Raw genomic sequence first — 20,691 nt, 5'->3', positions numbered from 1 at the left:
GTCGGTCCAAAACTGGGTCTTTTCTACAGCTTTCGTTTGTTCTTTTCCAGCAACGGTGCTGCAGTTTATTCGTCTTTCTAAGACCGGGGTGTACATTTTGGTCCATGTGCAGAACTCTGTAAATGCAGGAGTTGTTGGGCTTTGAATCAAATGATCTAGGTATGTTAGTCTGACTAAGATGCTGACATGACGCTCAGAAAACCGATCAGTTGTCGGATTTTGAACATTTAATCCGTGGCTGTCTCGGTGCTCTGTGAAGTAGACTTGACTGTGACAGACACAATAAGGACAAGGTTAAAGGATGGAGTGGACTGCTGAGTGCTTCGGTGCTTTCCACACCGCGGAGAGTCAAGAGCTCCTTTCCTCCCCTTCACAGCAGCAGATGGAGAGCGGTGTTTGATTTGCATCAGCATGAAAGCTGCAGTGTCTGTGGCCGACGGCAGCGAGGTCCGTCTCACTTCACCACGGGTCCATTCATTCCTGCGGCGGGCAAACGCAGTGTCGAGGATCCACAGAAAAGTGATGAATAGTCATCAAAGCAGCTCCTTAAATGATGACTTTTGTGAACGGATGTGTGGAATGGACTTTGAGGCAAACAGACCTGAAAAATACAACCACGCAGTTGCAGAGTTCTCTCTTTGAAGCTTGGATGTTTTCATTTTTGCCTGCATGGCAGCAGTTTTTGAAACTAGAGGTTCATAGATGTCAACCAGGCACCTACTGTAGTAGATGATACTAGTGTCTATCTATAAATCCAAGGAACATCCATCAGTCTGTCAATCACCTAACTTTCTGAATGGTTCCTACCACACTTGGTAGGTGACTCACTAAACTCTGATGTTGTTTAGACCGCTTCTCTCTGAGCCCACAAGCCTAGTTCAGCTGCTCAATCACGCCCCTTACATGTACGTACTACGTAGAGTTCTCCCACCCACGCTATGCATCACAACAGACATTTGAACGAAAACGTGACGGACACGGTGCAGGTGGAGAGTGAGCAGTGGCAGTAGCTAAGAAAAAGAATCATTTCTTAACCATATTTTTGGTTAAGAAATGTTTGTTGTCGCTATTTTTCAGCGGCACCAGCTGTTAGCCGCTCAGCGGTTAGCCGCAGATTTCGGCTCCAAATGGACTTGAAACACATCAGCGGCTCGTTGTTTATTGTGTCCGACACCGAGGCTCTGGTCTCCGAGTTCCTGGTCTCCTGTCTCTGGGTTTCTGTGGTACACACCGGACACCGGGTTTCAACCGGTGAGCTAGCGAACTAACCCGTTTTGTTCAAAACATCGTTATAATATCACATATCGCCATTTGAACAAAAAATATTGCGATATCAGTTTTGGTCCATATCGCCCAGCCCTAATTGAATAGGTACTGCACCACTAATTCATAAGTTCTATTGAAGAGGAGCTGAAACTAGTGATCTATGGGGAAGTGAGCAGAGTTTCTTGATTTTTTAGACCCCAATCAGTCATGAGGACTACATGGTAAAACTCTTCAAAAGTCTATGTATGAGTAAACATCAATGCAGTTGACAGCATGTGTCATCCAATAGGCCAATAGGAGTCTGGTTGCAGGTGAAATTCCAGTTCAGAAACCTCAAAATGGCCAAATTGCGGATCTTGAGGCTCCCAAACGGGAGTGAGTTACCTGCTGTGGTGACGTCATGACATGAGCTGCTTCCAGTTGCTTCCATCCTGCTTCACTTTTCAAACCCGGAGGCTACATCTATTTCGGTTACTCACAGTGAACTTTGTGGCGGTTTTTAAAATGTCCTCATTTTTTGAAGCTTTTGGAAAACTCCTTGGCGGTGCATTCAAGGACGACCTGTCATCAAACACTGATAGATAGTCATCTACCTATAAATAAGGATTTTCATTAGATGACTTAATTGTGTGTCCCTGAGTGTGATTCAACCAAACCCCGGCAATCTGAACCTTCACTCAATCCCCGTTCAGCCTCGCTCTGCTTTCCCCCACTGCTAATCGAGCGGCTGTTTCCATGGCGACAAGCGGAGTTTGTGGCCTCCCCGAGGCCGATTATAATGGCGGTGCTGTAGTTTATATTAAGAGCGGCTGCGTGTGGAAGGTGAGGTAATATCAGTATATTTCTTACTCCCACCCTCCCCAATCAGTGGCGGCTGGATTTAGTGGAGTTGGGAGACTTGTTTATGAGCTGCTCTCTGACGGAGGAGACGGAGGACGACACCGTGGCTGCTGTTACTGCAGCTTTTAGCTCTCACGGTTAAAGGCTTTCGCTTATAAATGCCAGAGTACATGTCTTTTTTTTTGTCGTGATTCATATGTTCCCTTCACCTGCAGGGTCTTGATGTAATTACTGCAGCTGTGTTTCTGCTAAATACAACGAGGACTTGCATTTCCTGAGGAAAGAAGAGAATAAAAGCGCTTCTATTTTCATGTATCTAATCATTTAATTAGACAAACAAAACATTACCGACAAATGCCTTTGGTTGTGGGGCCAACAAAGAATTGTGTGTAATTTAGGCTATTTTTCAAGTGTGCTGTCATAACCTTAATATCTCTGTGAAGTAAGAACGGCCTTTTATATTAACCTGTTTGTATCCATATGCTACCTCAAGCCTGCCGTAGTTTGTCATATACACTTGGCAGGGTTCCTACGGGTCCTTGAAAATCCTTGTGAGTGTGTGAAAATGGGCCTAAATAGACATGTGGTCATTGAAAGTGCTTGAATTTGTCTCCCTTGTTTGTTACGACGCCACCTTCTGTTTCATGTGCTCTGCATTGGTTGATGCTACGCAGGACAAATGTGGAGTCAAAATTACTAGCGGTGTTGTGGACACTGTCCAATGTCTCTCTCTCTCTCCCTCTCCCTCCCTCTCTGCCGTTGACGTGAGATTCCTTGCAGAACAATGAGCGAGTAAAGTTAAGTGAGAGAGAGAGAGAGTAAATTACTTGATGCCCGGGAAATGAAAATTACAAAAGACTGTGACTTTGTCCAGATGCAGAGCAAATCTTTAACTGTGACGACACATTTGGTCCTTGAATGTGGGGGAATTGGTCCTGGAAAAGTCCTTGAAAAATATTTGATTTAAAGGGAACCTTGACTTGGATGAAGAGTGTGAAGCAAAGGGACTAAATCCACTAAATCCTACACACTTCAGGGAGTACGTATCAGTCGGGAATCGGAAAGATTAAAAATGTAAAATCCGAGTCATGTTGTGGGCAACTTATTTCTTCTTTATGGGTGATGAATATTTGTAACAACAGTTGCAGAATTATGTATTTGAAAAAGCTTGAAATGACACAATGAGGCAAAAAAGTAGGGAATAGCCGATATTGGTAACATTGGTTTATATATGATTGTGGTCTGATAAGTTCTTATTTAAGGGAGTATTTTATGTGCTTTACACTTGGAGGATTAAGTTTTTGAAACCATTAGTTACGGCAAGGTGGTAAATACATGATTAGATGTAAAATGACTTTGTTGAGTTTAATGATATTGGTGTCCGTAGATAATCATGGTTGTGTGGTATGAAGCCATCCTCGGTAAGCAGTCTGACATCAAGGTTAACTGATGTCTCTGTTCGGGTTTTTCACTGTTAATTTCCCCGGGGGAACCTCCCAAAGGGATTAATAAAGTCGTCTGTCTGTGTCTGTCTGTCTGTCTGTCTGTCAATCTTCCCTCGTCTCTCTCTCTCGCGACAGCGAGGACGTGTGCAAGCGCGGCTTCACCGTCATCATCGACATGCGAGGCTCCAAGTGGGAGCTGATCAAGCCGCTGCTCAAGACGCTGCAGGAGTTTTTCCCGGCAGAGATCTGCGTGGCGCTCATCATCAAACCGGACAACTTCTGGCAGAAGCAGAAGACGAACTTTGGCAGCGCAAAGTTCTCCTTCGAGGTCAGTTTCTTTCTTAATGTTCCTTCAGTTGTCTTCAGTTTTCAGATATGTGGCAGGATGTGAACATAAGGATTTCATCTGCATGTTTCTTGTGCTGATTTACTGCACAGATGGTTTTATTCTCCCTGCTGTCACACATGAAACGTGGCTCTGACCCCCGGCGTTAAAAACGTGTAATTGTGATATTTAAAATTCCTCCGCGTTCTTTCGCAGACCAGCATGGTGTCGGTCGAAGGTCTGGCCAAACTGGTGGATCCGTCCCAGCTGACCGACGACTTTGAAGGCTCTCTGGACTACAACCACGAGGAGTGGATGGATCTGAGAGTGTCTCTGGAGGAGTTCATATCCAGTGCTGTCCACCTGCTGTCCAGGCTGGAGGACCTGCAGGTGACTACTGCTTTTATAAAGACATTCACACCAAAATCTGATCTCAGATCTGATCTTTCAACATAGAGCTGCACTATATGGTCAAAAAAAAACATATTTCTAAGCATTTTGACAGATATTAGGATTGCAGTATTTGTCTGACTCATCAATTCTGCATCTCAACCGTCATTTACATCATAAGGATTTGGGCCGTTGAATTCCTGTAGCACTGTAGCATGTTTTATCTATGCCTTTCATTTTAGATTTTGCACCTGGTCGTAATGCAATTTTCCATTCATTTTGATTAGTTATGGAAAATGGAGTGTTTTCTTACACTAATCACTACCTCATACGTTAATTAACACAATGTACTTTGACACATATGTTATAATTATTATTGTTGTTATTATTATTAATCGCTCGTACTGTTATGTTTCAGGAGCTTCAGTCAAAGAAGGAGTTTCCTGCTGACGTGGAGGGATCTCGCCGGTTGATAGAGGAACACACGCAGCTGAAGAAAAAGGTGAGAAAACCCACTCGTTGTGCTTCATTCCAGTCAAATGTAATCCCTCTTAATCCATCGCGCTCTGTTCTCCATGTGTTCTCGTAGGTGCTGAAGGCTCCAGTGGAGGAGTTGGACCGGGAAGGTCAAAGGTTGCTGCAGTGCATTCGATCCAGTGATGGGTTTTCAGGGAGAAACTGCATCTCTGGCTCTGCGGACTTTCAGAGCCTGGTGCCCAAGGTCATTTCTAATTTTACGCCAAACAGTAAAAATAGCAACAAGATAATTGTTGATTATTGGTCCGTGTGTGTTATTTTCTTCTTTCTTTCCTAACCTTGTCCGAGTCCACAGCTTAGATCGGTTAATCTGACGTAGCCGCCGCATGTCGCCTCATTAGCTGAAGGTCTCTGTGTGAGAACACAGTCGGTGTCATTACATTACAGCTTGTTAGCGTACTGTACACTCCACACTGTGAATCTGGAAAGATAAAAATAAAAAGGGTATTTATGTTGATATTTGATATAAGAGTCTAAAGAAGCACGTATTTATTGAGGTTTAAAGTTGCTCTTGAACGTCTCACGGCTCTACAGGGACCGACGACGCTAATGTCAGGAGACTTTCAATATGACGATGCGCTGAATACAATTAAATTAAACAAAAACAAAGGGGAGCTTTGAAAACTGAGGTGGACACATCTGTGTTTTATTCTCAAAGAAAGTCAGAAAAAAAATATGTTAAAAAAGTCAAAGAAGCCACATAAAGTGGAATAATGAATCAGAATTTTTGAATAAAAGGGAAAAAAAGGAATAAAAAGGTAGTTTTTTATATCGATTGTTATAATCATTTAATTTTATTGTTGTATTTTCTCTTTTTAAACTGCTTTTACTTTCTATTTTTACCATTTCTCATAAAGCACCTGTTTTCTTCCATAAAAGTCATATTAGTGTATAATTATTGGTTTTAGAACGACTGCTTAAGCATGAACTGCGGCATTTTATACAACTCTACACAACCAGTGAATCTGTACATAATAATAATACTAATAATAAAATAATAATTTCTCGTGGTCAGGTGGCCAGTTTGCTGGACAAGCTCCACTCCACGAGGCAAAACCTTCACCAGATGTGGCACGTGAGGAAACTGAAGCTGGACCAGTGTTTCCAGCTCCGCCTCTTCGAACAGGACGCCGAGAAGGTGAGTCTCACCTGAGCGTGATGCTAACAAACCTTTATGCCAAATTAAAATAGTTCACCTACTTTTTTACCCACCTTTAATCTGAGTCCAGGGCCGGCCCAAGCCTTTATGGGGCCCTGAGTTGAATTTAAAAGGAAAACCAGTTTAATTTTTTTTTTTTTCCTAAAAATATGCACTAAATGAGCAAATCTTCACCTCAAAAATAAAACAAAATAACTTGAAATAAACATTATTCAGATATCTTAATAAATCTTAAAATATTTAGATTTCTGTAATATGTTAAAATGTTTTTTCCAGGGCCCCCTGGTGGTCAGGGACATGATAACCGCTTCATTCTGTGTACTATGATGAGCGTTCGTTTGAATTTACACAAGACACACGCACATAGTTTTGTTTATCTCTGCTTATTTACACTGTCACTGTCTAAAAGTCTGCTCTAAAAACATTTAAGGGGGGAGGATTTAGAAGAAAAACAGCCCCTCAGCTTTTATCTAAACACAAGGAACATGGGTTAGCGGTTAATACGGCGGAAAATCTGCCAGCATTTTTTGCCTCCTTCTTTCTTACTACAGCAAAGTGATTAGCTGCGGTTTCTCTTCAGCATTAACATACCGGCCTGTTTACGAGTTTCACTGCGAAACGGCTATATATGGAGACGCTCTCACTCCTCACACTCTGAACTGTTTTTGCAGAAAACCCCCAAAAAAGTACGACGAGAAAATAGAGCATTTGAACATGACATCACGTGGCTGTTGTTCACTGACAGATGGACGCGCGTGTGTGTGCGTGTGTCGTAGAAGTGGTAAATATTTACCATAAAACAAACAGAGAGGAGAAAGAAAGAGAAAACAACACTTTTGTCCACATCAGTGTGGAGCATCTGTGAGAGCGGTGCGCGGGGGCGAGTTTACAAAAAAACAGTCAAACAGACGCGGTGACGCGTTCGCTCGCTGGAAAAAACTCGGCCCGGACAAATGGCTGTGTGGATGGCCGTCGTCGTAGCAACCGCGGTAACCACGCGGAGGACGCTGTCAACCTCCCATCTGTCTGTGGAGATTGATTCAGACGGGGGAACAGGCGTGAAGGTTGTCCCGGCCTCCTTGGGTGTTCACACTGACAAATGAGAGTATATTTAAAGGAATATTCCCCGGTTTTTGTTTCCTTTTTTTTTTGTCCCATTTATGGTGGATTATGTAAAATTACTGCTCACAACAACAAAAGTAATCCCATTTAATCTAATCTCATCTGGTGTTTGTCGCGTCTGTGCAGATGTTTGACTGGATCCGCCACAACAAGGACGTTTTCCTGCAGAGCCACACGGAGATCGGGCGCGGTTACCAACACGCCGTGGAGCTGCAGACGCAACACAACCACTTTGCCATGAACTCAATGGTAGATCATGTCTTTGAAATTACAATCCTCGCAAAAAAAACAAACAAGTTCTCAATTTCGCTAGCTCGCAAGCTAGCCAGCAATCTACCTCGCTAGATAGATAGCTAGCTAGCTAGATAGATAGATTATTTAGCTTATTTTTTGCAGTTAAAAGAAAACATCTTGTCTCGCTAGCTAACTACAAGCTAGCTATTATTCTAATTATTCTATCTTATCTGACTTTTATGGATGAAACTACAAGCAATTACATGTAAAAACATAAAGAACATGGAAGTAATTTTCCCTTTTCCCCCAGAACGCCTACGTAAACATCAACAGAATCATGTCGGTGGCGAGTCGACTGGCCGAGGCCGGTCACTACGCCTCCACGCAGATAAAACAGATCTCAGGTCAGCTGGACCAGGACTGGAAAGGGTTCGCCGCCGCGCTGGACGAGCGCTCCACCATCCTCGCCATGTCGTCCGTCTTTCACCAGAAGGCAGAACAGGTGAGACTGAGACAAAAAAAGTCATGTGACAACATCCCATCCATAAACTTTACTTTACCGTCAAACTAGAAACTGACAGCTCTCCCACACACACTTTATTGAGGCATTAAATAAGTTGTTGTTCATTTATGTGAGAAAATAAAAGCTGTTTCACCCACTGTTACACTGCTTTTGTTCAGCTGCTGAGCTGGTAACTGTTTAATCTTTTTTTTTTTTTTTTTTTTCGCGTATGATTATATATAATAAATCAAGCCCGCTCCACTGCTGATTCTTGGAAGGTTGACATGGCAACAGATGGGACTTGTTTGATCCGTGCTGGGCCCTCGACATCAGCTACAAGTGTACGTTTTTGAGAGAACGGGAGATGAAAGAGGGAGCAGAGGGAGAGAGGGTTTGGCGGAGATAAAGAGAGGAAAAACAGATCAACAGAAATGTGTCAGGATGAGAGATGAAGCCGGGAGACAAGCAGGAGAGAAATGGCCGAGAGTAAATGAGAGAGAGAGAGAGAAAAACTGTACTTAAAACCTTGGCTTGTTTCATTTGTTTGACAGCGGGGATCACGAGGGGAAGGAAATAAACAAAGGCACCGTCCTCACAGAAGATGAGAAATGTCCCAGTGAACACACAGTTGTCAATACGGATTAGAATAATTACAATTCTTTGCACAGGGATGATGAATGGCTGCAGCAAACGTCATGGCAACAGCGGAGTACGGTCTATACTTTGGAGGAAAAAAAAGACTAGAGCAGGGACACATTTTCACACTGTGAGACACAGAAGACAAGTGGACAATTTGACTGGGACACAACTGAAATGTGAAGGAAATCCCCCGACATTAACATTAACGTTGTTGTTAGCTTTTAAATTAACATTTCATTTAAGTCAACACGTTTAAGTTACACCACGTCTGGACATGTAATCGTGTTTAAACTGCATTTGTGAAAGAAGGTAACAGACAACTGAGCAGCAACTGTCCTTTTCTTTAGTCCTTTCTTTAAGTTGTTTGTTAGTTACCTAGCTAGCATGCTAGCTATTTCGTTAGCTAGCCAGCAAACTACCTAGCTTGATAGCAGATAGATAGATAGATAGACAGACAGACAGATGGATAGACAGACAGATAGATAGATAGATAGATAGATAGATAGATAGATAGATAGACAGACAAAGGGTTAATCTACTTGACATAAACTGGATTATCTTTTGCAGTTAAAAGAGAACCTCTTATCTGGCTATATCATGTCTTGCTAGCTATCTACAAGCTAGCTGTTTAGCTATGTTGCTAGATTTCTGGCTAACTAGCGATATGGATTGATACTGATAATTCTCATTCATAAATGTGGGGCACAGTTAAAACAGATTTTTGCTACTGTACTGTTTGACGAAGAAACCTGTTAATTCTGGTTTTGTTTAAACCTTTTGGGAAAAACAACGGTAAAATGACGAGAGAAGCATGTCACAAATCTAAGGTGAATTACTCAGCAATTTTGTATTATGTCTTAAAGTTGATTTGCACAGTGTATGAAGTGTTTATGGAACCATTGCTGTATTGATATTTACGGAAATCTTTTTATTTTTTGAGGTATTGCCCAGTTTGATTCTTTCGTCTTTTGTTTTTCGGTCTTGCTTCATTTTTGTAAATATCTGAGAATGATTTCCTGTGCGTCTGCGTCTTCAGTTCCTGTCCGAGGTGGAGGCCTGGTGTAAAGTCTGCAGTGAGGGAGGTTTACCGACGGAGATGCAGGAGCTGGAGCTCGCCATCCACCGCCACCAGAGTCTGTACGAGCAGGTCACGCAGGCTTACACCGAGGTAAATCCACATCACTGACATAACCCGGGGCTGTAGGAACGCTTAAAGCAGATTCAGAATTCAATTAGACTAAATTCCATTTGGTTTCTGAGTCAAACCTATGAAGAGTTTCACTTTGCTGCTCACAAAGAGGAACCTTCTTTTTTTTTTATTTGTGCCTACAAAGCACTTCTTTCTTCCACTTTTGTCCATTATGAACATGTATTTCACACAGCATGCATTGGTTTGCACTTCTCAGCATGTGGCGGAGCAGATCTTGTGTCTGATGTTCATTATTGTGACAGCGATGCTTAAGAGGGAGGGTTATATTTAGAGTTCAGTACCATTTCTGTTGCGCGGGAACACTGTGCGTGCACTGGCATCATTTATTCCTGCCCTCCTGCACTGCAGAACAAATGATTATAGCTTTTAGGGCATTAAGAATGTCTTAAAATCACCTGAAATGTGCTTTTATAAACCCTGAAAAATGTACCGGGGGGGTAAAAATGGACTCCAGAGTCCTGAGGTTTCTGCTTCAGGTGTTGTGAGTGACTCGTGAGGTTGTGTGTGCGATGACATGTTTGATCTGTCGCTGTCAGAGTTCTCTCTATATTTAGTCCTGGAACATGTTCCACTCTGCACTTTGCTGCACTCTGATGTGTTTGTTTTTGTTGTTTTTTTTATCTTTAGATGGGCCGTTACTCTGTCAGTAATTTATGGTTATCTGAGAAAAAACCGCTACATATATATGTGTGTTTTTTTATATATATATATGTGTGTTTTTATATGTATATATGTATGTGTATTTATATACCTTTAATTAAACCGTAACTCTTTCTCCAAATCAGTCAATATTAAAGTTGTTCTGAGAACAGATGTGAAGGAATCATTCTATTATTTAAAACAAACAAAAAGGAAAACAAAATGGAAATATTCATTTTCAACAAGCTGAAAAATTGATTTGAGCTAATTATTTAAAAAAAAACTTTCAAATCAATTAAGCATTTCTAAAATTAGTTCACGGTTAATTTAGTAAAAGAGCTTTTCACTTATTTGTGCCCACTCTTTTTCCAACTACACATACCTAATACCATTTGACTTGTGCTTAAACTCCACCTCCAAACCAAAAAAAATATAAATATTACAAGAAACTAAAATAACATATATGCATAAAATAAGTATTTGGGGCGGCTCCAGCATTTCAGAGCAGAGAATAAAACTGTATTTTTCATCGCTTTACTCGCATCTTAAGTGCCGCAAACAACGCTTTGCGTTCCCGTCGTGTTCTACCGTCTGATCAGCTCAGAAAACAAATGTTTGGACTTGTTTGTTTGTACACAATCCTACAAAAACTCGAGTTTTTATATCCTGCGTGTCATCATAGTTTTGTCAGTCATACTTTATACAAAAGCACTTACACGTGGCCCAGCGGAACCGTTTGAATCCGCCTTAAAACAGCTAAAATAACCCCTTAACAAAATCCCCTAAATCTGAAGGTTTATTATCACCTTGTGTTCTCCTTGCAGAAAGAAAAACGCAGGATTTCCTGTTCGTGTGAGGTCCAGAGATTTTCTTTGGTGTGACTCCGTGTGTAATTAGCAGCGAGGAGCAACGTGCTAGTTTAGAAAATACATGTTTTTGAGAGCAGAGAAGCGGAGGAAAGAAAGCAGAACTCCATCAGTTGTCCCCCCCCCCTCTGTTTTTCTGTCTGTACTTCCGTCTGATTTCTGATCTGTCCTGGTCTGTGTTTGCAGGTAAGTCAGGACGGTAAAGCCTTGTTGGACGTCCTCCAGAGGCCTCTGAGTCCCGGCAACTCTGATTCGATGACGGCCACCGCCAATTACTCCAAAGCGGTGAGTGCAGTCGTGGTTCAGTGTGTGTCAAATAGCAAATGAAGCTTTTTCTGACCGAGAACAACTACAATTTATAATCAAAATACTATGTACTGTACGTTTCCATGATTATTTCATTCAGTCAATAAATGTTTTGATGGTTTTCTTGTATTAATATGACTTAGTTTTAGCCAATAAATGCAGAAAATGCACATTTTTTTGAATGTTTTGTTTAGTCCCGGATCAATTTTCACTTTAAATGATCTGGATTTAAAGAATTTGTATTTATTTTACAAGAAATAACAGATTAACCGATCATAAAAAAAAGAGTTGACAGTTAATTAATTAGTTAATAATTGATAAACTGTTGCAGAACGATTCAATTGCAACCCTTTTTTCATTGATTTGGATTTGGAAAGGGTTCTCACACACTTCACAATGACAGATCTTCCTCTGCTGACACGTTTGTCTTTCACGCGCTGTTTCCCGCAGGTTCACTGCATCCTGGACGTGGTTCACGAGGTTCTCCACCATCAGCGGCGCCTGGAGAACATTTGGCAGCATCGGAAAGTCCGACTGCACCAGCGGCTGCAGCTGTGTGTGTTCCAGCAAGATGTCCAACAGGTGTGCGCACACGCACACACACGCGCACACACGCGTTACTACAAAATAAAAGGGACGCAGAATGAAAGCGAGAGCGGCAGAATGAGAATGAATGGGTGATGAGTGGAAGTAAAGTTAGTCTTTGTCCCCGTCAGCCCTTTATAGACGTACGAAAACACATTACAGACCTTTTATTGCTGTTTTTACTTTTCTAAAAACAGGGGGTTTGTATGAGTTTTATGTCGTGAGGTCAGACAAAAACCACAGGGGGAGCGTGTAATCTTGTATGTAAGCATGTAATCAAGAGAACACACGCTTTGTGTGTGTGTGTGTGTGTGTGTGGTGACCTTTGCTCATCGCTGCAGCTCGGGTTTATTCGACTCCCCTCGTCCCGGCTGCACAGCGCGTAACCCTGAGATGAAACGCTCCACAGAGTGGATCGGCGCTCCGCTGGTACCGCGGCTCATATTTCACACGCTAACGCACTCCCCGGGTTTTTTGGAGAGGTGTCAGCACGGATTCCTGGATGTTTTAGAGGCATTCAGGAGCTCTTAAGTTAATACCACAAGTCATATTTCACCAGGGATATTTTTATCCGGCAGTTTCAACAGCGTGGGGAGGAAAGAGGTCTTGGGGTATTATTTTATTTTCTTTAATGTGATTGTTGGACTGACATGTCATGCAGGAGGAATGAGGTACGACCAAAATACCGCTGGCTTTGCTGCGAAAAGCCCCGCCGTCCCATTTAGAGTCATAGCTGAGGGTATTTTGAAGTGTGGCTGTTTGAGTTACTGACATCATTCCGCGCTGACTGAATTATGCACCGAGATCCAGCCTGAGAAACACGCTTTGGTGACTTAACAAAAGACTCACTTAATTCAGACTAATGCCAGCTTGAGTTGAAGACATCTGAAGAATATGTTTTATCTTGATGTTCCAGGGTTATGTGAGGTTGTATGAGCTATTATATACATATAGTATATATAATATGTACATGATATATGATGTATAACATCTCAGGAATATGTTTGCAGCTTCTTCTCACCTTTCTTTCAACTGGAAACTAAAGTTTAAGTGCTCGCTCTCCCCCCCACACCAAACTCCATAGAGAAAATGGTCGATTTTACTTGACAGCACACAGGAGTTGTTGATCCACTGCTGCCTTCATTAGGAAGTTAATATCTATCATTTTATGACTTCTGTGTTTGAAAAACGTACTTTTTAACTTCCTAAGTGACACAAACTTACCAAACAAGGCAGCAGTTATCCAGAAACAACCACGTTACCGTGAGCTAAAAATGCTAATTTTCTCTATGGACTTTGGTGCAGGAGAGCGAGGGGTTTTCCAATGGAAAAAGATGAGATAATGACGTTAAAATCTTTCTTTAAATATCATTAGACTTAAGCAGGTGTCGTATAATTATGTGAGTCTTTTACTGAGTGGTTAAAGTCTGTTTTTCAAGTGGAAACTGAAGTTTTAGTCACTTTTCAAACTGCTCACTCTCCCCCCCACACCAAACTCCATAGAGAAAATGGTCGATTTTACTTGACAGCACACAGGAGTTGTTGCTCCACTGCCGCCTTCATTAGGAAGTTCAAATCTATCATTTTGTGACTTCTGTGTTTGAAAAACTTAGTTTTAAATTTCCTAAGTGACAAAAATGTACCAAACAAGGCAGCGGTTAACCACAAACAACCATGTTCCCATGAGCTAAAAATGCTGGTTTTCTCTATGGACTTTGGTGCAGGAGAGCGAGGGGTTTTCCAATGGGAAAAAGACGATTTCAAAGACGTTAAAATCTTTCTTTAAATATCATTAGACTTGAGTGTTATTATGTGAGCCTTTTATGAAGTGGTTAAAATCATCAGTTTTTTTTTTGTTTGTTTTTTCAAGTTAGGTTCAAGGTCCGTGCGAGCTCTCACTTTTCCCTCCCTTAAAATAAGGGAACACCAAAGTGCAGATTGCAAGTGATGTAATAATATAGTGACAAATGATGCAAAGCAGATGACATCAGGCTCAGGCAAATATCAGCACTGCAGATATTATAATGAACCATCTGCAGTTGAATAAAGCAATAGATGCAGAATAGTGCATTTTAATGATGGTTATAGTAGGGTTATGTTGTATCCTGCATATATAAGTATATATATATATATTTTTATATATATATATGTATATATATATATAGATATATATATATAGATATATATAAACATATATATGTGTTTATATGTTGTTTTTTTGGCTGTTTTTTAGGGTTATGGTTAGGGTTTGAGGGTGTACACGTGTAATGCAGCGGCAGCTACACTGCTGCTCTTACTGTACATCAGCAGAAACAGTAGCAAGAGCCATAAGAGAACTGAAAGAGAGAGAATTAGGGCATCAGGCATGAGCCATGCAAACATGTATATGTGACCCCAGAGAGAGACGAGAGAGAGTAAAAAATAAGAAATAGAAGAAAAAAAAAAAGAGAGTTCATACGAGGGGGTTATAAATCCAAATGAACACGGAGCGCTGCCAGCTGTACTCGTCATGCATCAGCTTTTATGAGAGGACACACACACACAGTCACACAGTGGGTGAGAGACATACGTAGAAACTCAGCAAGTGAGAGAGTACACACACACACACATGGCAATTGTCTATAAATCACAGCAGAAAACAGGGCCGTTCCGAGCAGAGCTGTAATGCTGCGGGGTTTATATGTGACCCCGGAGAGGAAGGGGATAGAGGGGGAGGGGCCGCACGCGGGAGTAAAGGTCGGACGGGAACATATTAGGTGTGTGGCTTTATTTGGCAGTTTTACTTTGCACACATTCGAACAAAGGTAAGTCCAGCCGCTCCGTTTCAGAGCGTTTATGACCTCGCGGTGACCTTCCGCGCGGACAGACGATGACAGAGCTGCCGGGTGGATAAAAACGCCGCCCGTGAGTTACGGCGTACGTCGTCGCCCGTCTCTTCAAGGCCCGGAGACGCGGCGCGTTAGTGTGCTCCGCCGGGAGCAGAGGTTGCCGTGCAGCGAGAGAGGGAGTCGGTTTTCAAAATGTGAAGTTTGAGCCGCCGTGGGGTTTTAAGATGCGGTCCGGGGGGAAGAGGAAGAGGTTCGCCTCAGTCAAACCCAAAATATGCATTTAAATTTTGATGTGCACATGACCTCAATGTGAGGGCTGCGATGCAGACAGAGGATGAGCGAGACACGCAGGACAGTCGGTGTGACGGCGTGGTTCTTTAACGCCTGCTTCACACTGGATTTGTGTCGTGTGCGTCACTGCTGTGTTCACACTTCCTGTCTCCCCCACACGCCAGTGTGATGATTATGACTTCACCGCTGACATAAAACGTCACATGTTTTCTGTTGAATCACACGGAGAGAGACGGAGAATCTGCACAGCTGCTGTTATGTTTTTAGAATAGAATATTTTTCAGCCTAGACCAGGATTCTGCGACCTTTAGCATGAAAAGAGCCCCATTTTTTTTTAATCTTGACCCATAAAATTAACACAATAACATATATTATATTACATTTTTACAGATATACAGAGATTTTGTTGCATTTATGAAATTTAACAACTATTTCATGTAGTTTTGTGAAAAATAGGCGAGACTCGTGTTCATTTTGTCACCCATTTTTTGATTTAGTCACTGTAAGAAGTAAAGGTTATTTATATAGCACCTTTCACGGATGTAAAATCACAAAAAAAGTGCTTTACAATAGAATAAATACAGTAAATATTAAAAGAGACACATACATAGAGACATAAACACAAAAACACAGATTGTCTAACTCAAACCTGCTTCAATAAAAGTCTATAAGCACAATTTAAGAAGCAGCATGTCATATTTAGTCGTCTTTTCAGTCACATAGTGTTTCACACATGGGAAATATTGATTAAATGTCATAATTACCTGGGAAAAACTGCAATGCTTTGATAACTTTGACTTGACTGACAACACACAGTATACACAAAAACAAAATGAGAATTCTACGATCCGGATTAGTATATTTTGGCAACGTGACAGGGAACGATGTGTTAAACTAATATATATATTATATATAATACTAATATATATGGTAAACTAACCCTATATAAAAAATATATTATGTTATGGATGCATTGACTCGTGAGATAAAGACTCAAGAAGAACTAAGTGGGAGAAATGGACTGTTTGGACATCAACGACAGGATTATCACAACTTTTGTCCTGATTTCTTTATCTTTTTCTTTGTTTTTTGTGTTTATATTGTTTACCAATTGCCAAAAGAAAACAACAAAAGAGAAAGTATATAAAAAAAAATCTAGTTGTAGTAATCGGTGACTTGAAACACTTAAAAAGAATAATGACGTCCTTCACGGCCACACGGTGTTAAGCTTCTTCGCCGTTTAATAAGGTGAAAGGAGTATATGATGGAAGACGAGATGAATATTCAGCATCCGTGTTCTTCTCGCCTGCAGTGACCTACATTTCCCCCACTCAGATCATGAAGGTTTCATCTGATTCATCTTTAATTCATCAGGTCTGGGACCTTTTCTCAGGGCCGCTGATCTGTTCACATACTCTCAAGGAAGGAAAAAAAAAGCGGCTCTAGGAACGACGTGTCTGTGTTTATCCCTCTCTGGTGCAGGTGATGGACTGGATCGAGAACCACGGCGAGGCCTTCCTCAGCAAACACACCGGCGTGGGGAAATCTCTTCACCGAGCGCGGGCCCTGCAGAAGAGACACGACGACTTTGAAGACGTAGCTCAGGTGAGTCTGTCCGTCTCCTCATAGCTTTTTTGTCTTTATAATATCATAATTATACCTTAAAGGCGACATAGAACGCTTGTATCACACATATATGTTAGTTATGGAGGTCTACTTACATATATTAACTTGTTTTCATGATTAAAAACCTCCTAGTCGCTGCAAACGAGCTGATCAAAATATCTCCTCACTGACGCTCTCGTCAGCCGCACTGTTTCAGACCAAAACCACACCCCCAGAACGTGGACTGTGTTGTGATTGGCCAGCCAACGAGAGCGTTCCCACTGTCCTGTGATTGGCCAGGTAACTGGAAGTGATGTAATAGATAGGCCAGCTCTCAGATACACAGCTCCCCCTCTGGCACGGTGGATGCTCTGCATCTCAGCAGCTACGACGAGAGTAGTTCTTCTTCTTCTTCTGCGGTTGAATGTACGCAACCGGATGTGCCCGGACTAGTGCCCGCACCAGGAGGCGCTACGGTGGTGCGGATTTCTGATGACGACATCAAATTAAGGAAGTGCCGATCCGCTTCGCAGAGCCCAGGAAAACAATACGACACTATTTTCTCAGCAGTGGCTGAAGTGTTTGTTCTGAAACTTTAGGGTTTCATAAACGAGGTTAATTGGAGCTTCCGGTCCATGTGGCCTTTAAACCTTCCTGTGGCCAAACTTTCGTCGCCTTACCGTAAATCCTATAGACCGTCTGTGATATCTAGAAGATTCAAAAACTGCTGTATGGACTGGCGATCTGTCCAGGGTGTGACGATAAAGTGGTAGAAGTCGGATGGATCTATGGATAGATGGATGGGTACAGGAAAGCAGAGAAATAGAGCTTTGCGCCCATATACTTGTCATTACTTGATCTTCTGTGTCGTCTAAGTCTGTCTAGATTTCAGTATTGATTGACCCTCTTCGGAAGGCGTTGATCAGTGGGAGCCCGTGTTACGAAAGCGAGAACAAGATCCCTTTTGTTTTTTTTAATCAAATGTTTATCCGCCTGCCTTGCTCGCGAGCATCTGCAAGTAATCTGCCTTGATTAATCCCAAATTTTCAAAAACCGCCATGGCTGCTGGTGGCAGGAAGCATGAAGACATATGCCTCTACGCAACCATTTATGGTCACAAGCCCGTTCCTGGAGGAAAAAAAAAAATTGCAGAAGATGTTATCCATTCCCCAATTTTATTGCTACACTCTATCATGTACGGAGCACAGGAACTGAGGTTTCTGAGGGCAAACGGTTTGGACGCAGAACATAGAGTTAAACGTTCAAGGTCTTAAAGGCAGAAAACTGAAATACTGTCTGTTCTGTACATTTGTTATTCAGCAAACACATCAATAACATGTGTTGGTATAAGCTGAGCATGTCAGGGATCACCTCAGGTCATCTTTTATATATGTTAACATTAGGGGGAGGGGCTTAGATCATATTTAAATGACACAGGGGTTCGAAATTTAAAGGGCTTTTTAAAGTTTGAGACTGAGCTTTTAAGGTGGAATTTTGCAATTTTTTTGCCTTTTTCTCTACAGAGCTCCCCCTACAGTTTTGGAGTACATACTTTTACGTCACCACTGTGGACATTTATCCATCCATCATCTACCTCTTTATCCTTACTGTTGTAAAAACTCACCGCTGATGCTCGCCTTTCCCTCCCCCTCTCTTTCTTTTCAACGGGCATTTTTCGGTGTTTTTTAATCCTCGCCGGTCTGATTTTTTACTCGCACGTGGCCCCACGCTTGGTCAGACAGTAATTTCCTCTCCCTCGCTTCCTCTACCATGATCAACATCTAAAATAACACTATCGCCACCTTGATCTTATAGCCGGTACGTGGCTAAGGTGTGTGTGTGTGTGCATCTGTGTAGTGCCGTAAAGCAAGACTACGCAAGACCTCATGCTTCTGAGGATTCTGGGTCGGCGGCCCTGACCCTCCCCCAGTCTCCCACATTTAACCATCACAATGACTCTAAAGCTCCACCCTCTGTCCATAGACCCTCACATCGATTGAGGAAAAACTCAGAAACAAATTTAGCAGATTACAGACAATCCCTAATCTCACTGCAACAATTAAATATGCCTGAAAACACTCTTTTTCTCTTCCTGATATGAGTTTCATTTGAACTCGGAAACCATCTTCGCGACTTAGAGACTGAGCTTTTAAGGCGGAATTTTGCAATTCTTTTGGGCCTTTTTCTCTACAGAGCTCCCCCTACAGTTTTGGAGTACATACTTTTACGTCACCACCGTCACCACCGTGGACATTTATCCATCATTTATGATCAGTTCAGTCTAATCTCCTTCCATCATTTGTCACTCTTGCTACATTAAGCTGAAGTGCCTCCACCTGTGCGCCGTTTTATTGAGGCTTTTTCCAGCAATTTGCACCGTGTGAGTGCTTCTTGCTCGCGAATAAGATCAATGTGTTCCACGACGCCGGACGCATTCTTCAACAACGAGGAAAATAAATCAAGGATCCGGTGGCAATTAATAAATCATTTTCCTACTTTCATCAGCAGTGTTTCTGACAAAACAGTGATTGTTAATCCCATGAAAATTGTGTACTATGATGTTTACACTCTGGATTAGGATTAACCTTCACAACCTGCAGTGGATTGGCTCCATTTGGGTCAGCAGTTTCTGGTAAAACTTTCCCTTTAGCAATGAACATATCATGAATAAGTTTAGCACACGTTTAAGACACATGCCAGGGCATGAATATGTATGTGAGTTTACCCACGGTACACTTATCCCCCCTCTTTGTTTGTGCATAATCAATGGCGTACATGGACGTATTTTAATTCAGGGTTTTCAGTCTTTTATGTCCTGTTTACCATCATCATTACAGTTGTTTTAATTTTAGCTCCACTCATCTACATGCGATCATCTGCTCCACCAGTAGAACCAAAACAGAAACGGGAAACAGTATGACTCAGTGAAAATGGAGCTGTAATTCTCCGGCGTCTTCCCACACGGCGTTAAATTTGAATTTCCGTCAGAGAGTTGTTGACTCTGCTCCTCCTGCAGGTTGATAGGGAGGTCAGACGGTAACATTCTTGTGGTTTTTCTTGTAGAATGGCAGCCTCGGCGCAAAGGAAACCGAGAAGTCTCGATATTTTTGTCGTTGTGCAGGTCATCCACTCAGGGTGTCGTCGATAGGCTGTTTTCACAGTGGTCGCTAATAGGTTTTTGATGAAAGTAATGCTCAGTGCTAAACTAAATCTGTCAAAAAAGGACTCATTTTAATGTCTATTCCTGCAGCGCGAGCTACAGGAAAACCTATTTTCATTTACTTTCTGTAAAGACGATAAAAAGTACGGGGGGAAGGTAATGGGATCGTCGTTTTTATTTTTACCATCAGCCGATTTTTGGTTTCCCAAGTCACTTCATGGTGTATTTTATCAATTTAATCTTTCATTAATGACCTAAAATGTCAGATTCTGGCGTGTGTATTCAGGTTAAAGAGTAATAATAGTCTCTTAGCATCATTTGAAATATTCATACTGTAATCTAAAATGCGGCTGTATCCTTAAAATATCTCTCTTCGCGCTACTACCACTCCCCAAACCTCCAGGATTCCCGAAACACCTCATACGCGATGGACTCCCTGATGTGAAATATTACAGTCATAATCCCTTATACTTACCAGAATAGTCTGACAGTAATCCATTTATTCCCTCTGAAGCTTTAATACTCTTATGCTCCGTTTTTGTTTTTTTTTTGGAAGGAGAGAATGTAGAAACAGGAAATGTGTTATTGATTAACTGGAATTGAAATTCTCAGTAACACATCTGACTGGCTGTTTTTTTTTCACTATGGCTGACTTTAACATTTAAAGAAAACTTGACTTTGCATTTCTTCGTCTACACCCTGTTAAGCCTGAGAGAGAACTAATCGTCATCCTCAGCCAAGC

The 20,691-nt window shown here is 41.8% G+C and overlaps 1 protein-coding gene across 3 annotated transcripts in view; it reads left to right on the top strand.

The window, feature by feature from the left end:
• kalrna (kalirin RhoGEF kinase a) overlaps positions 1-20,691 on the top strand; it is a 156,054-nt gene that overhangs the window by 54,139 nt on the left and 81,224 nt on the right. For all 3 annotated transcript variants that reach the window (XM_044050535.1, XM_044050524.1, XM_044050544.1), the window contains exons 4-14: positions 3,687-3,879; positions 4,093-4,266; positions 4,685-4,768; positions 4,856-4,987; positions 5,819-5,941; positions 7,211-7,333; positions 7,629-7,820; positions 9,496-9,627; positions 11,361-11,459; positions 11,931-12,062; positions 16,667-16,789. In XM_044050535.1, the coding sequence (XP_043906470.1) occupies positions 3,687-3,879; positions 4,093-4,266; positions 4,685-4,768; positions 4,856-4,987; positions 5,819-5,941; positions 7,211-7,333; positions 7,629-7,820; positions 9,496-9,627; positions 11,361-11,459; positions 11,931-12,062; positions 16,667-16,789 (1,507 nt within the window). The remainder of the gene's footprint in view (positions 1-3,686; positions 3,880-4,092; positions 4,267-4,684; positions 4,769-4,855; positions 4,988-5,818; positions 5,942-7,210; positions 7,334-7,628; positions 7,821-9,495; positions 9,628-11,360; positions 11,460-11,930; positions 12,063-16,666; positions 16,790-20,691) is intronic.

Source organism: Solea senegalensis, linkage group LG2, assembly GCF_019176455.1.
Source record: "Solea senegalensis isolate Sse05_10M linkage group LG2, IFAPA_SoseM_1, whole genome shotgun sequence".
In the NCBI taxonomy this organism is placed as follows: Eukaryota; Metazoa; Chordata; class Actinopteri; order Pleuronectiformes; family Soleidae; genus Solea; species Solea senegalensis.
Note: the sequence above shows the minus strand (reverse complement) of the source record. Positions and strands in the feature narration are given on the sequence as shown.